The 17,800-nt window shown below is 40.4% G+C and overlaps 2 protein-coding genes across 3 annotated transcripts in view; one reads left to right on the top strand and one right to left on the bottom strand.

Annotated features, from left to right (window-relative positions):
- ift140.L (intraflagellar transport 140 L homeolog) overlaps window positions 1-17,800 on the bottom strand; it is an 86,712-nt gene that overhangs the window by 30,119 nt on the left and 38,793 nt on the right. The gene's annotated exons all lie outside the window — the stretch shown is intronic.
- tmem204.L (transmembrane protein 204 L homeolog) lies at window positions 847-10,591 on the top strand. Its single transcript, XM_018236499.2, has 3 exons — window positions 847-1,935; window positions 7,140-7,295; window positions 10,147-10,591. The coding sequence occupies exons 1-3, from the start codon at window positions 1,665-1,667 to the stop codon at window positions 10,389-10,391; spliced, it is 672 nt and encodes a 223-aa protein (XP_018091988.1). The 5' UTR covers window positions 847-1,664; the 3' UTR covers window positions 10,392-10,591.

Below are 17,800 nucleotides of genomic sequence, written 5' to 3'. Positions count from 1 at the left end.
GCAATGGTAATAAGCATTTTATGAAACAACTACTACAGGATGATGTCCCAATAACCCCTATATAAGCTTAGGAAAGATGGGGGAAAACTGAAACCAATGCTACTTTACAGACTTTTCAGCCCGTACTGCTCTTATACTACTGTTGTATGGCCCGAAGGACTTTCTGTATGAGTCAGCATTGGTAAGAATTATTTGTATATGCTGGTTTTTGCAAGCACTGAGAAATACGTTGGTATTTTATAAATAACAATACAATATTCAGGCTTTCACATAAGATTGTAGGCATACTTAAGTCCATTTATTGTTCACCTTAAAATTGTAGTAAAATATAGAGAGTGAAATTTGCAATTGGTTTTAATTTTTTTATTATTTGTGATTTTTAAGTTATTTTGTTTTATATTCAGCAGCTCTTCAGTTTGTAATTTCACCAATCTGGTTGCTAGGGTCCAAATTACCCTAGCAATCATGCACTAATTTGAATAAGAGACTGAAATATGAATAGGAGAGGCCTGAATAGAAAAATGAGTAATAAAAAGTAACAATAACATTACATTTGTAGCCTTACAGGAAATTTGTTTTGTTTTTTAAAGAGTCAGTGGCCCCCATTTGAAAGCTGGAAAAATTTAGAAGACAAACCATTAAAAACACTACTAAAAATAAATAATGAAGACCAATTGAAAAGTTGCTTAGAACTGGCCATTCTATAACATACTGGAATCTCACGCCTTTGTCCTGACTTTAGCTGGTGACCCTGACCCTCTGGCACTCCTTCAGCTGTGCTTTTAGTTTGAAGAGGGATAAAAAAGGGCTATAAGTCGGGGGGGGGGGGAATGAGGCTGTGAAAGGGGACTCTGCCTTTCAGGAAATGCATCCTGCTTTGAATTTCTGTTCTGAGCTTCTATCTATGCCCTGCGTTTGACCGAAAAAGGGGGGAGTTTAACAAAAAAAAAAGGGGGTGGGAAATCCAGCAACATAAAAACATCCATTTCCTCCCTTCTGAGAGAGACAGAGAGGAAACAAATTAACAGATTAGCATGCCAAAAATATATATATCCGTGCAAAAAGAAAAAAAACATTTCCTATGAGCTGTTGCCTTCCCAATCACTAGTACAGGCAAGCTGAAACTAGTGAGAAGCCTGTTTTTCATTCTGTACAGTCTGCAGCGGGATGGCCTCTTCTCTTTGTTCCCAAGTCTCTGCCTGTTACTAGGCTTTGCAATTGCAGGGAGAGTTCTCTTCCATCTGGAAAGTGTAATACATCGGTTGCTTTTCTGACCTATAAAGACACACCGGCTTGGGATTGAAGTTGACTGACAAGAGGCCACATCTGGAACACATCTGTCTCTTTTGGGGCGTGGGAAAGAGAGAGTCTGATTTCAGCTGTTTGTGGGGGCTCCTAGATTGGAGGGGTCCACACGGGAATGCTGTTGCATCTCCGAGTAGAGGAGGTGGGGGTTGCCTTGCAGGAGTGTGGATAAAGTTGGAAGAAAAAGATTGCTGGATTCTCCCTTTCATGGGACTTGGAAGGCAGCCGGCCAAGCTCTGTTACTTCTGGGGGGCTGTTGACAATCAGAATGAGTGGGGATGTCCTCTAGCCTCTCCTGACCCCGTGCAGTGCGGCAGGGGAGTCCCCATTTGAGGGGCCAAAAGTCCAAAGGAACAGGCATGGGAATGCAAAAGCTGGTGGCAGTGGCTGTGGTCGTGGCTTTGGTATCACTGGTGCTCAACAATGTGGCTGCCTTCACACCTAACTGGGTGTACCAAACATTGGAAGAGGGGCGCAAGCGCAGCGTGGGGCTGTGGAAGATGTGCTTCACCACCAAAGGTGTGTTGGCTGGCAACAATCGGCAGGGTCAAGGGGAAGAAAGGGAGTGCCATTTACTTGGCTGGGGGTCAGAGCCATCTGGCTTACAGGAATCTCGCAGCACAGTCAAGTGTAAGTATCTGTACAGCAGCCTTATACTTCCCTCACTTCTATGATTGGTCTGTGGTGGCAGTGATCTTGTAGGGACCCATAAAAAACCCCAATATAATCTAGTACTAATATTCTAAGATGCACCAAATGCCCTTTGTTATACAGCAGCCATATACTTCCCTCACTTCTATGATTATTTTGTGGTGCCAGTAATCTTGTAGAGACCCATAAAAAACCTCAATATAATCTAGTTCTAGTATTCTAAGATGCACCAAATGCCCTTTGTTATGCTCAATAAATCTCATGAATAACTGCAGTGCACGAGTAAAAGTTTCCCCAACCTAAGATGCTGTAATAATCCTTACAACCAAGAAAATATCCCATACAGTTCACGGTCAGGCAGTTGATTCAGAGAAGGGGAACTGCTTTAGCCACAAGCTGGGGAAGGGTTAAAGTGAATTTGCATTAGTTCACTGGCAATAAAACATTCACGGTTCATTTTCCTTCCCACTGCTCTACTAATCCAAAGGTCAAATACCACATGTGGAAAGAAGAGTTTTGAATAGTTTTTTTTGGGTTTTGCAAAAGGCATTTCATGCTGGGTGTGCGGAGAGGGGGTGCAAAAGAATGGGAAAAATAGGGATGATCGTTGGGATAGAAAGAAAAATTTGGCCTTGCAGACTTTTCATTGAACTTTAGTTCTGCCCAATAGGAATGGTGCATAAAAAGGTCCCTAACAATGGCAAATAAAACTGCTGATAACCAAGGCCTCAGATGTGGCCCCTGTTCCCCCAAAGGGTTAGACAATTGTTAAAGGGCATGTCTATGTTTCTGGGTAAAAGTCCTACCTGTATGCTTTTCCTTTCCATTATGTCCATCTACTATAAAAGGAAGTTCCTCACAACAATTCCTGGTGTTGTGGTTGAAGACAACTCTTATTCTAAGACATAAGAATTGTTAATGCTAAATGAATAGATGCGGGGATGGTTTTTTTGCATGAAATCTCCATAGACTTGCATTGTGCTAAAAATTTTTGAAATTGTATCGTCTAAAATACAAATTGGGTCAGAAACAGGGTTTTGAGCAGCTGTGCAAAACATAAGTCCATTTCAACATTGGAATTTAGCTGGGAAAGCTGGAGGACACTTTTCCCCACAATGTAAGCCTTTAGTCTTTTTTTTAGGAGAGCAAAATTGGTAAAAATTACAAAATGTCAGGAAAAGGTTAACAAGCATTAAAAAAAACTAACTGAAAATATCAGAAATCCCAATGAGACCTTTGCTAAATCTCCCCCCTAATTACTAGTACAGTAAAATATTCACACAGTGGAAATGAAGCTCAGGGAGCCTATGTTATCTGCCTATTCCTATATTTGTTTTATTTGGCTGAAGGATGTTCCTCTACTGAAGAGCAGAAGGTTGGTTCAACCCATTCTGTTCTACAGAGGAGTATTCACTTAACATACTACAACAGTATAAGCTCTTCTTCAGTCTCCGTCATACATATGGGCGAAACCAAAATGCTTTATAGTTAATCCAGAAAATGATCTCACCTAATTATACAGGTATGGGATCTGTTGTCTGGAAACCCGTTATCCAGAAAGCTCCATATTATGGAAAGGCCATCTCCTATAGACTCCATTTTATCCAAATAGTCCCAACTGATTTCCTTTTAATCTGTGACAATAAAACAGTACCTTGTGCTTGATCCAAACTTAGATATACCCGTAATTAATTCTTATTGGAAGCAAAACCAGCATTTTGGGTTTATTTAATGTTTATATGATTTTCTGGTAGACTTAAGGTGTGGAGAACCAAATTACGGAAAGATGCGTTATCCAGAAAAACCCCAAGTCCTAAGCATTCTGGATAACAGGTCCCATAACTGTACAATTAAAAAACACAGCAGATTAACACCTGACCCTCCTGCTTATTCATGGGTTGGATGTGAGCACTGAAGGCTTACAGGAGAATAAAAAGGGAATCTTTAAAGTAGTTATGCGCCAAATGCACTATTTTGGATTTGGCCGAACCCCTGAATCCTTTGTGAAAGATTCGGCCGAATACCGAACCGCAGGCTAATTTGCATGTGCAAATTAGGGGTGGGAAGGGGAAAATATTTTTTTACTTCCTTTTTTTTGTGACAAAAAGTCACACGGTTTCTTTCCCCGCCTCTAATTTGCATATGCAAATTAGGATTTGGATTCGGTTTGGCCAGGCAGACAGATTCAGCCGAATCCTGCTGAAAAATTCTGAATTCTGTCTGAATCCCGAATTCAGTGCATCCCTACTTTAAAGCAGACAAATCCTAGGAGCAAAGAAACTTCCAAGAGGTGCCTCCTGGTTGTTAATATTTTGGGTGATGGCACCTGCGATAAATCGGCTCTATAATCTGCAGGCAATTAATCTCCCGCAAATGCTTTCCAATATTGGTCCATTACAGCATTAGCGGTTGATCGACTTGATACAAGTCAATTGAGTGTGTGAATGCAACAGTTAAGGGAACCCTGGACTTACCAGCAGCTCAAAACAGGTGCTAATTCCAGAGTCCCCTTGAATCCATCACACCCTCTACTTTGCAAATTACATTCAAATCATTAGAGCTGGCTCAACAGGTGCATTGGCAAGAGACACAATCTGTGAGAAGCATGTATGGGGAAACAAACTGCAGATGAGCATTTTTGGGCCAAAACCTGCACCATGTGTGTAATGACAGATGGAATTCAATTTACGTGACTGTCAGGGGGAAGCTGCAGTCACTGCATTTCTCTGTTGGCAGAAAAAATGCCAGTGGAGGATTCGCTGACTTTGCCTTTAGCCTAAGGAATCATTATTCATGCTAGAAATCTAGCTGTGAAAATGAAGTATTACAACCCTTAATTGTATGGGATGATAGCACAAAAGAATTTCTTAGCCATAACAAACAACGTGAAAACATGCCTGGAGTTTGCCAAAAGGCCTGAGAGTTACCTACATACTATATGGGTCAGATGAGAGCTTCCTGGCACAAAAAAAAAAGTTTGGAGCCCACAAGTCAAAGGGTCTAACAGCATGGTTTCAGGTAGAAGAGAGAGTGCCAGTGGGATGTAGGTCCTTTCTGGTCCCTCCTGTGGCTGCAGGGTCTGCTGACAGTTACCCCACTACTGCCCACTTCAAAAATGCAGTTCATACAGTGTTTCAATGGGTAAGCCTTAAAGGAGAACTGAAGCCTAACTAAAGATGTAGGGTAGAAATTTTGTAAATTATGTTTTGTGCTTCTGTACGAGCCCAAGGCAACCACAGTCCTTTAGCAGTAAAGATCTGTGTCTCCAAAGATGCCCCAGTAGCTCCCCATCTTCTTTTCTGCTAATTCACTGCACATGCTCTGTGCTGCTGTCACTTACTGAGCTTAGGGCCCCACTCACAATATACAGTACACATAGAATAGAAATGTCACAATATAAGGCTAATAAGTATTTAATACAGATAATTACTACATGGCAGCACAGAAACCAGCAGCACAGAAGCCAGCGTAATTTGCAGCAGAATTTAATAATCAGCCCTGTCCCATCAGCTTATATTACCCAACTTCCCACGCCTTCTTTTCCCATCATGCAACTTGCCACAAAAAGTTTTGTGGCAAGTTGCATGATGGGAAAAGAAGGCGTGGGAAGTTGGGTTTAAATGGGTTACTGCACAAATAATTGTATCCTGATGAAGGGTGGGTGTTCCCCCCCCCGAAACGTTGATGTTTGGTGGCTGAATAAAAGGGGATATTCCCCGACTTCATTAATCAGCGTGTGTGCGGATCCGTTTCTTATACACATTGGTTGCTAAGGGACCCGGCCGGGTCAACGGAAGGAACGCACCACCAACTGCAGGATTGGTGAACTACAGGTGTGCGGTAGGAGAATTACCTTTGTTGGCAATAGCATACTAAGATCATTAATTTACATTGCTGGCCATGAACAAAGCTTTCTGAGAAAACGCCACTTTGTACATACAATTTTTGCCTTTGGCCTATAGCACCACATTTTGCAGGGACGCGAATATGGCATCCTGACAGCTTGCCTGAAAGAATGATGCTCTGCAGCAATATTTATCAGAGAGAGAAGAGTACCTCAATCCCGTAGTGCCTTTAAAAATGCTATAGAAATTAATGGAGAGTGGCAGAATTTCACTCTTTGATAAATATGCCCCAATTGCCAATATAGGTTGCCCACCCTAGAGCATATGTTAAAGTCATATTAGGTAACTGCCCCTTACAGTACCGTAACTGGAGGGGGGCGGACCCTGGTGCGTGACGCGCAGCCGGGCCCCCGCCCCCCTCCGTGCTGCCCGTATTTCAGTAGCGCGCGGGCTGCCGGGGGGCCCTGAGGGGGTGCGGGCCCTGGCCCGCTCGCACCCCCGGTAGTTCTGCCACTGGCCCCTTAACTGACCAAAACCTATATTATAGTGTGCTACTGGCAATCACAAGACATACTGAAAAGCCTGGATTTTTCAGGATACATGTTAGGACCTGCAAGAAGATCTAGCCAGCACCATTCACAAGTGCCATGTCTGACTGTCAGATGGGTTTCTTGCTCTATTGGGAATGGTTTGTTGTGCTTAGGTGACTTCCTACTGACTTCAACCCCATTAGTATGATATCTGCTTTAGTTTGTCGACTCTAGTTGTTTTCAGAGTTTTACAGTATCTATGTATACACCAACATTTTATTATCCCCTCCAATAAAAGCTCTTTTGCACTCATCCATAGAGGATACCTAGGAACTAAATGTGAAAAATTGCTAGAATGCCTGTGTCCTTATAAAGGCTGCAAATGGCTTGTTGATTCCAAGAAAGTGCAGCCAAAATTTTACTGCAGAAAAGAAAGTGATGAATTACTTTTGTAGGGGCGGTTAGCTGACAATTAGCTGGCTGACACTTCATTAAGCTTAAGGTCAACCAAAATAATATACACATAGCTGCTGCCAAGAAGCATGTTTGGGTTAAATATATCAACAAATAAAAGAAAAGGGAAATATTTTGCACGTATTCTCTAAATAACACAGGTGGTTCACATTACTCTTTATGCAAAAGGCAAAGTATAGTTGATTTTTCAAGTTCATGAAAACTAGTTAGTAGTACAAGTTGGCAATAGTAATATAGTGTTATTTGTATGTGTGGGAGTGCAGAGAAGGCCTGCAGTATTTTACAAGTATGCAATATTATGGGATGTCATTTCTATGTCTGCCTTCCTTTCCAGTGCAATTTGACATGATGAGGGCCTGTAACTTGATTGCCACCGTCGCCCTGACTGCTGGTCAACTCATCTTCCTGATGGGACTCATCGAGCTGCCAATCGTTTCTCAGGATTCCGAGTGGTGGGAAGAAGCCATAGCTGCTGTATTCCAGCTGGCTAGTAAGTGTGGCTAACAGTTATACAGAATAGCATAACACTACAATGACATCAGTGAACACTGTTTGAAAGGGAAGTGATTACAGTTTAAATAAAATGAAAACTGTCAGAGCTTTAAAATTTGCATACTCAATGCCAACATTCCTAACACTATAAATGTGAAGGTTTCCTAAGTATTCCACTGGAGCACACCAGAGTTCCAAGTAACCTAGAATTTAGTTAGAACTGGCGATTGTTTTTAAGCAAGACAATGATTTGGGCCAGGGCCAAGCCAAAATGTTGCTCACCAACCCCTTGGATGTTGCTCCCAGTGGCCTCAGAGCAGGTACTAATTTCTGAATTTCTGGCTTGGAGGCAAGTTTTGGTTGCATAAAAAATGAGGTGTACTGTGAAACAGAGCCTTCCGTAGGCTGCCAGTCCACATAGGGGCTACCAAATAGCCAATCCCAGCCCTTATTTTGCACCCCAGGAACTTTTCATGCTTGTGTTCCCCAACTCTTTTTACATTAAAATGTGGCTAGGGACCACTGATCTAACATAATAAACTCCCAAACCCTAAAGCTGGCCATAGACGCAAAGATTTGAATATACGAATCTCCGTTTTGTACGATTTTCGGGCCATGTGTGGAGTGTCCCGTCATTTTTCGTGCCATGGCGATCGGTCATTCAGTAGATCGGACAGGTTAGAAAATTTCTGTCGGCTGCCGATAATATCTCTGCATGTATTGCCGATCTGCCGATATCAGTGGGAGACTGTCTCCAGCTTTTGTCGGACATAACTTTCGTACGATTGCTGTCGAGCAGAACTTAGTCTGATCTGTTCTTTTACTACTTTATTTGATCTGAATAGTTAGTGGCAGGTCAGGAGATGGCACTGAATGTTGGTTCGTCTTTCCGAAGGTAGGTAGGTAGGTAAATCTGCACGTCTATGGCCAGCAGACAGTACAGTAATACCTGGGATCATGATGTTACTGTACTGTCTGCATTATCCATTGTCAGGTCTTAGCCTACAGCAATGAACCTCGACCTGCAGCTTTCCAACTAATCTTCAACATATTACATGTTAGTAGATTAGCAAAAGATGGCGAGTTACAGGTTGAAGATCACAGCCTTATATTGGCGAGAAACAACATATATGAAAACCTTTGGTTCAGTCCATACATAGGGTCCCTGATATAAATGGTTTCTCTATACATTCAATGACCTAATCCTGAGCCAGGACAGTTGATAATTCATCGGTGAAAGTTCTGCTTTCATTCACACATTTTTCCCCTTTAATTCGCTTCCTCTGGATTTTTCTGTCCTAACCCCCCCCCCCCCATACGAGTTACATGTCCCAGGCTTTCAAGGCCCAGTTTGCATAACAGGTAGTAACAGGCATTTCCTCCTCCTGTGTGGGGACATCCTGGCGCCCTCCAGTCTCTGTCCCTGGGCCTGACTACACAGCCGACTGCAGCACAAAAAGAGGAAACTAGGGGCAGGCTAAATTTAGGTGCATATGTTGCTGTGTGCCCGGGAGAGACAAAATAACAACACTGAGAATTTCCTTCCTATGAAAAACAGACAGATATAAATACAGTGGCATTAGACAGTAATGCTGATTTAATACAATATAACAATTGTTGCTTTCAATTTGCTGCATCTTATAAAACTTAGTGAGATGCAGCAAGCTGACACTGGCCTTTAAAGGAACAGTTCAGTGTACAAATAAAAAACTGGGTAAATAGATTGTATGTGCAAAATAAAAAATGTTTCTAATATAGTTAGCCAAAAATGTAATGTATAAAGGCTGAAGTGACTGGATGTGTAACATAATAGCCTGAACACTACTTCCTGCTTTGCAGCTCTCTAACTCTGAGTTAGTCAGTGACTTTAAGGGGGGCCACATGGGACATAACTGTTCAGTGAGTTTGCAATTGCTCTTCAGCATTCAGCTTAGATTCAAAAGCAACAGTTATGACCCATGTGCCCCCCCCTCAAGTCACTGATTACTGCCTGGTAACCAATCAGTGGAAACCAAGAGAGCTGAAAATCAGAATGTAGTGTTCTGGCTATTATGTTACACATCCAGTCACTCCAGCCTTTTTACATTACATTTTTGCCTAACTGTTTTAGAAACATTTTTTATTTTGCACAGCCTTTTTATCCAGTATTTTTACTTTACTTTAAGTATTTCAGCATGTTGGGCATAATTCAGTTAAATGGCAGACGAGTCCCTGCAAGGTGCATGCCCAGAAATCTCAACCCAAATGACCTTCAGAGAAGACTTTCAGAACATTGTTTCCTAATTTTTGTTAGGAACCCACACTAAGGGGTTATTAGTTAAAAGTCAAGTTGTTTTTTTCCCTGAAAAGTTTTCGAGGGTAGTTTTCAGTATAAACTGTGCTTTCAGAAAGAGCCAGCACTTTAGGATGGAACTGCTTTCAGGCAGGATATTGTTTCTCCTACTTAATGTAACTGAATGTGAAGCAGTGGGACCTGGATTTTTACTATTGAGTGCTGTTGTTATATTTACCTGGCAGCTGTTATCTTGTGTTAGGGAGCTGCTATCTGGTTACCTTCCCATTGTTCTGTTGTTAGGCTGCTGGGGGGGGGGGTAAGGAAGTAAAGAGTGACTGAAGTCTATCAGAGCACAAGTCACATGACTGGGGGTAGCTAGGAAACTGACAATATGTCTAGCCCCATTTCAGATTTCAAAATTAAATATAAAAAAATCTGTTTGCTCTTTTGAGAAACGTATTTCAGTGCAGAATTCTGCTGGAGCAGCACTATTAACTGATGCGTCTTTAAAAAAAAAACAAGTTTTCCCATGACAATATCCCTTTAACATATGTTGCTTCTGATTATTTCACAGGTTTTGTACTTGTCATCGGACTGGTGACCTTTTATCGAATTGGACCTTACACCCACTTGTCCTGGTCCTGCTATCTGGACATTGTTGCCTGCCTGCTGGCTACCTTGGCAGCTGCTATCCTCATCTGGAACATTCTCCATCGCCGAGAAGACTGCATGGCTCCCCGTGTCATTGTCATCAGTCGATCCCTTACTGCCCGCTTCCGGAGAGGCCTTGAAAATGACTATGTGGAGTCGCCGTGCTGATGGCGGCACGAATGCAACAAAGGCAATTTAAAACAATAAAAATTCACTATAGCTTTGCCGCATAAACAGCAAGGAAAAATACACAACCAGTGTCTATGGGACAAGGAAACAGATCACATGACCATAATTATTAAATGCACGTTATATGTATTAAGCCTTTCATTACTGTGCACAAGAAAACAATAAAAGTAAATATTTCACTTAGTCTTCAGGCTGATGAAAACTGATGCTAAATTGAGTCTTCAAGGGAAGTTTGCACAAAGAGCTGACTTAAGAGACTCAAACCGCCTGTAGTTGCCAATGCAATAATAACAGGTGAAGATATCTACATTACTTCTGCCTGTTGTGAAATGATGATGGAACATCTCTGTGCCTTCTCATTTCATATTTGGTACAGGAATGGGACCTGTTATCCAGAATGCTCGAGACCTGGGGCTTTCCAGATAACGGATCTTTCCTTAATATGGATATTTAACCTTAGTTCTAATAGAAAAACCTGTAAACATTTAAATAAACCCAATAGGCTGGTTTTGCTTCCAATGAGGATTAATTAAATCTTAAAGGGATACTGTCATGGGGGAAAAAATTTTTCCAAAATGAATCAGTTAATAGTGCTGCTCCAGCAGAATTCTGCACTGAAATCCATTTCTCAAAAGAGCAAACAGATTTTTTTATATTCAATTTTGAAATCTGACATGGGGCTAGACATTTTGTCAATTTCCCAGCTGCCCCATGTCATGTGACTTGTGCTGTGATAAACTTCAATCACTCTTTACTGCTGTACTGCAAGTTGGAGTGATTATCACCCCCTCCCTTTTCCCCCCAAGCAGCCAAATACAAGAACAATGGGAAGGTAACCAGATAGCAGCTCCCTAACACAAGATAACAGCTGCCTGGTAGATCTAAGAACAACACTCAATAGTAAAAACCCATGTCCCACTAAGACACATTCAGTTACATTGAGAAGGAAAAACAGCAGCCTGCCAGAAAGCATTTCTCTCCTGAAGTGCAGGCACAAGTCACATGACATGGGGCAGCTGGGAAATTAACAAAATGTCTAGCCCCATGCCAGATTTCAAAATTGAATATAAAAAAATCTGTTTGCTCTTTTGAGAAATGGATTTCAGTGCAGAATTCTACTGGAGAAGCACTATTAACTGATTCATTTTGAAAAATTTTTTTTTTCCCATGACAGTATCCCTTTAAGTTTGGATCAAGTACAAGGTACTGTTTTATCATTACAGAGAAAAAAGGACAATTTTTAAAAAAAAATTGGATTATTTGAATAAAATGGAGTCTATGGGAGACAGCCTTTCTGTAATTCAGAGCTTTCTGGATAATGGGTTTCCAGATAACGGATCCCATACCTGTACCAGCAGATGTCAGTTGTGAAGCACGGTCCTCAGTGGATAATCTGGCCTTATGGAGGCACATTTAACTTGTCAATAAAGAGGTGTTGCATGATATCAGGAAGTACCAGCTTGATTTGGGTTCCTCCCATCTCTAAGGACCTCAAGGATCTAGTTTTCAAGGCTACAAGTTTAGCACCTTTTACAGAATGCCTAATAGCTGGGCAATACCAATTAGGTGTCAAGAACAGTCTTGAAAAACACAGAATCCATTGTTTCTAAGCAGCCTGATTCAATATATTATTCAGGTAAACGAATGATGAGAGGTGAAATACGGCACTAAATCACATACCCTCCACCAATCACCTATTGTACATGAAATACTAAATACAAATCATATTTTAATTTTTTTTTTGTATTATTTATCACCTGGTTTTGTAAAGTGTAAATGAATAAATAAGTAAACTATATATGTATATCAAACCTATGGAATCGATGTGTTACTATATTATACTATCTAAGAGCATAAAGCTATGTTGTAAAGCAAATGAGGTCTGACCGCTGTGGAGGCAGAGGGGCTGCAAAGTTTACAGTGCAATAAAATAAAAAGTACACAATTGAGTGTATAAATGGCCATAAGGCAATGCCCAGGGTAAATACATGGTTCTGGTCACCCCCTCACCACCCAAAAAACACAGGTGAATACCAAACTGAACATATTGTTCCGTTTATGGGATCCAAAGTGATTGTATAGACCAGGGGTCCCCAACCTTTCTAACCCATAAATCACATTCAAATGTAAAAAGATTTGGGGAGCAACATAAGTCCCTGGGGACGCCAAATAAGTGCTGCGATTGGTCATTTGGTAGCCCCTATGTGGATTGACAACCTACATTGAGGTTCTGTTTGGCAGTGTACCTGGTTTTAATACAACCAAAACTTGCCTCCAAGACTGGAATTCAGAAATAAGCACCTGCTTTGAGGCCACTGAGAGCAACATCCAAGGGGTGGGTAAGCAACATGTTGCTCAAGAGCCATTGGTCACTGGTATAGGCCAATAACATTACATTCTTACTGGAAAATGTGATTATTGAACCTAGGACCATGGTTGACATGTATTTAGCTGTTCTGGTCATTCTACACCCTGAATTCTAAGGTCTTCAAGTTTCCAAAGTGATCTGGGCCATAGTCAAATTGCAACGGGCCTCCCAGTTAGGTCTCAGTGCAATGGGGACACAACCCCTTCCTCAGGTGCAATACAGAAACAGTGAACATAGTGCAATTTAAACATTCAACCCCCAGACGGAAACAAGCAATTAATCCATCATGTGACTTATTAACCCTTTCAGTATTTATCCAAATCAAAAGTCCCAAGAGATAGTGGTCAATCTGTGTGTAAATTATACGGATCAAATATCACAGTCTGCTTTCTTATCTGAAAAAGTGTAATGTTACAAAACATATTAAAAACAATGTTACAAAAGTCATATACAATATATATAAAATGTAAAAAGATCTATAAAAAGCATCTAAGGCCAAAACTTTCATTAAGTCCCCTAGGGGAAAGCGAATCTATTTTGTTAATCCAAAAGGCCTCCCTCTGTAGTAGTTGTTTGTTAACATTGCCCCCTCTTGGCAACTTGATCTGTTCTAATATGGTCCATCTTATTTGGGCAACAGTATGCTTAGCATAATAAAAATGTTTGGCCACGGATAACTCTGTTGCAAATTTACTTGAATCTCCATTTTTTAATTTTTCTTTTTCGGGATTATAATTTCTTATATTGCTTTTATGCTCATTCAGGCGAGTTTTTATACACCTTGACGTTTGCCCGACATAAGGAAGCCCACATGGGCATTTGATTAGGTATATTACATTAGAACTATTACAAGTGAAGTGGCCTTTAATCTTGATCGGGGTTCCTTTGGTAGGATGTGCTATACTATCACCCTTGATAATGCCCGTGCAATGTGCACATTTAATGCACTCAAAGGTGCCCATTCTCAAGGGTGCTAGCAGGCCAGTTGTTTTCGGTTTTTCTAAAATTTTTGGAGACAGTTTGGCCTATTGATTTCCCTCGCCTGTAGGAAAATTGGAAATGATCCATACAAAACAGATTGGGTCTAATTATAATTTAAATAAAGAGGAAAAACAAGCATTGAGGGATCTGAATGCATATACTGATATCATCATTCATGCTGCTGATAAGGGCGGTGCGGTGGTTGTCCTCGACCGGCACGCATACATTACTGAAGCCTTTCGTCAGCTGAATGATGTATCTCGATATAAAAAACTTACTTTTAATCCCACAGAAAGCTATAAACGGGAAATAGATTTTTTCCTTGAAGGAGCACTCAGGGACGGCATTATTACTCAAGATATATTTACCACTCTAACCGTACAATGGCCACAAGTTCCTTACATATACTTTCTCCCAAAAATCCACAAATCCACTTCTAAACCACCAGGCAGACCGATTGTGTCTGGATGCGGTTCTGTACTACAGCCTCTGGCAATATATCTTGATGTAATCTGTCAGCCATTGTTTGAATTATTACATACGTGTTTGTTGGACACAACCGACTTTCTGAATAAATTATCAGAGATACAATTACCTAACAGAAAGGTCTTGTTGTGTTCACTGGATGTATGTGACCTGTATTCAACTATCCCACACACAGAAGGGATCGAATGCATACGAAAATTTCTGTCACTTTTGCCCCTAAAGACATATGAAATTAATTTTGCATGTGATGCTCTGGATTTAGTTTTAACACGAAACTATTTTGTTTTTTTAGAACAATTCTTTGTCCAAAGAATGGGCTGTGCAATGGGGGCTAACATGGCGCCAATATATGCGAATACGTTCATGTACGAATTTGAAACCAAATGCATATTAAATAATCCAAAGTGGAAAGAACGTATTCTGCACTATTGGCGCTATGTGGATGACATCTTTCTAGTGTGGGATGGTAATGTGGAACAATTTGAAACAATGACAAAAGAATTGAACAAGGCACATCAGACAATTAAGTTCACATCTGAATATTCAGAACAAACGCTAGCCTTCCTAGATGTCAATGTTTCAATTGTGGACAATAGTCTAACCACCACTATGCATTACAAACCAACTGATTGTAATACCACTTTATTGCCTAGCAGTTGCCACCCCCCAGGGGTATTCAAAAGTTTACCCTATGGCCAATTCAAGAGGGTTAGAAGAATCACCTCTAATGACAAGCTGTACGATCTGGAATCGGAAAAAATGGCTAGAAAGTTTGTACAACGGGGCTATAATGGAGGTAACATACAAACAATCAGTCAGGAAATTAAAAAAATCAAACGTGAAGATCTACTTACCAGAAAAGGAAAACAAACAAAAAAAACCACAAATAATAGAGTGACATTTGTGACGAGTTTTGGCACTTTAACCCCAGACGTGAAGAGAAGTATACTAAAAAATTGGAAAATCTTGAGGAATGATAAAGAAGTAGGGAAAATCTTTAGAGATACGCCACAATTTTCCTACAGGCGAGGGAAATCAATAGGCCAAACTGTCTCCAAAAAAATTTTAGAAAAACCGAAAACAACTGGCCTGCTAGCACCCTTGAGAATGGGCACCTTTGAGTGCATTAAATGTGCACATTGCACGGGCATTATCAAGGGTGATAGTATAGCACATCCTACCAAAGGAACCCCGATCAAGATTAAAGGCCACTTCACTTGTAATAGTTCTAATGTAATATACCTAATCAAATGCCCATGTGGGCTTCCTTATGTCGGGCAAACGTCAAGGTGTATAAAAACTCGCCTGAATGAGCATAAAAGCAATATAAGAAATTATAATCCCGAAAAAGAAAAATTAAAAAATGGAGATTCAAGTAAATTTGCAACAGAGTTATCCGTGGCCAAACATTTTTATTATGCTAAGCATACTGTTGCCCAAATAAGATGGACCATATTAGAACAGATCAAGTTGCCAAGAGGGGGCAATGTTAACAAACAACTACTACAGAGGGAGGCCTTTTGGATTAACAAAATAGATTCGCTTTCCCCTAGGGGACTTAATGAAAGTTTTGGCCTTAGATGCTTTTTATAGATCTTTTTACATTTTATATATATTGTATATGACTTTGTAACATTGTTTTTAATATGTTTTGTAACATTACACTTTTTCAGATAAGAAAGCAGACTGTGATATTTGATCCGTATAATTTACACACAGATTGACCACTATCTCTTGGGACTTTTGATTTGGATAAATACTGAAAGGGTTAATAAGTCACATGATGGATTAATTGCTTGTTTCCGTCTGGGGGTTGAATGTTTAAATTGCACTATGTTCACTGTTTCTGTATTGCACCTGAGGAAGGGGTTGTGTCCCCGAAAGCTTGTGTACTCAATAAATCTGCAAATGACTTAAGGCATTGCCTGCTTATTCTGGTGTGCTCCTTCCCACTTTGGACATACATTCGCTGTAACAATTGGCGTGGAAGCAGCCAGGGATACGGATGCACCCAGCAAGAAAGTAAGTGGTGTGCGGCAAAAAAAAAAACTTTTTCTGTTGATCCTCAGTGCAATGGGTCATACAAGTCAAATGCATTTACATTGATATACAGAACTGAACAAATGTCATTTACTGGAATAGGCTAAAATTATAAATGAAGCAAGATTGACTGCACTCCCTCCTTCTGGGAGGAAGGGGTTAATAAAACTAACCACAATCTATATGCTAATATATTTAAGAAATATAGACTAAATGCATTGAATAGAACAAGGGCTAGATCCACCATATGCATTATGTGCCACAAATGCAATATACCACTATCATTGTATGTTTTTTCTCATCAAACATTTAGAGTTTTCCATTTTTACCTGCACTTCTCATGGCTTATGACATACTTACTGTGTACTGTCCATATTTAAAAAGGATCATCCAGTAACACTTTAATGTAAATTACAGGTGATAAAAAGTGCTATATTAAAGGCCATGATATTTATGTTGTTTTTTAGCCTCAGCCTGAACCTAGGAATGCATGCAATTTTTATTAGAGTACATGTATGGGATTCTGGGAAAAAAAAATTGAATTATGGGAAGGCCATTTCCCATAGACATTTTAAGCAAATAATTCACATTTTTAAAAATGATTTCCTTTTTCTCTGTAATGATAAAACAGTACCTTGAACTTGATCCCAATTAAAGGCCCCATACACAGGCAGATATAAGCTGCCGACAGATTATGTTGGCATCTTATTGGGCAGTGTATTGGGCCCTCTGATGAGTTTTCCCAGTTGATATGGCCGAATGTCAATTGGGTGGGTTTAAAAATGCCGTCGGATCGAGGACCGCATCGCTGGTTGATGCGGCCCTCGATCCGACCACTCGTATTCTTTTTGCTGTGATCCGATTGCTGGGCCCTAGGGCCCATGATCGGATCAGCCAGATATCGCCGGCATATGGGGAAGAGATCTACTTGTATGGCAACGTCTCCAAACAAGCAGATCTCTCTATGTATGGCCAGCTTAAGATATAATTCATCCTTAATGGAGGCAAAGCAGTCTTATTGGGTTTAATCACTGTTTAATTGATTTGTAGTATACTTAAGGTATGGAGATCCAAATTATGGAAATACCCCTGATCTGGAAAACCCAAGATCCTGAGCATTCTGGATAACAGGCCCTATATCTGTAATACAGCCTAAGAAGCAGGAGGAGCTTCACCTCTAAGTTGTTCTCTCCTTTATATATTTAGATTGTGCAGTACCACTACACACTGATTTACCTACCAAAGCAATATATTTAGAATAATGTAAATTCATTTAAATTATGTAAATTCAAATATTTTAAATATGTTAGTGGGATTATATAATTATTTTATTGTGCCAGCCTGGCATTCACATTAGTGGGTAAGCAAGCACATCTGTACCAGGAACTACAAGGCAGCGAATGTGCTTTACCCTTGCACCAGATGTTGAAACATAACAGTTTGTGGTTTAGTATTTATATAAAAGAGCAAAGATACCTGAATATACTAAGCAGAAAAAGAATAGGCCAGCACA

This window comes from Xenopus laevis, chromosome 9_10L (assembly GCF_017654675.1).
Source record: "Xenopus laevis strain J_2021 chromosome 9_10L, Xenopus_laevis_v10.1, whole genome shotgun sequence".
NCBI classification, from domain to species: Eukaryota; Metazoa; Chordata; class Amphibia; order Anura; family Pipidae; genus Xenopus; species Xenopus laevis.
The sequence above is the reverse complement of the archived record's forward strand: the minus strand, read 5'-3'. Positions and strand labels throughout refer to the sequence as shown.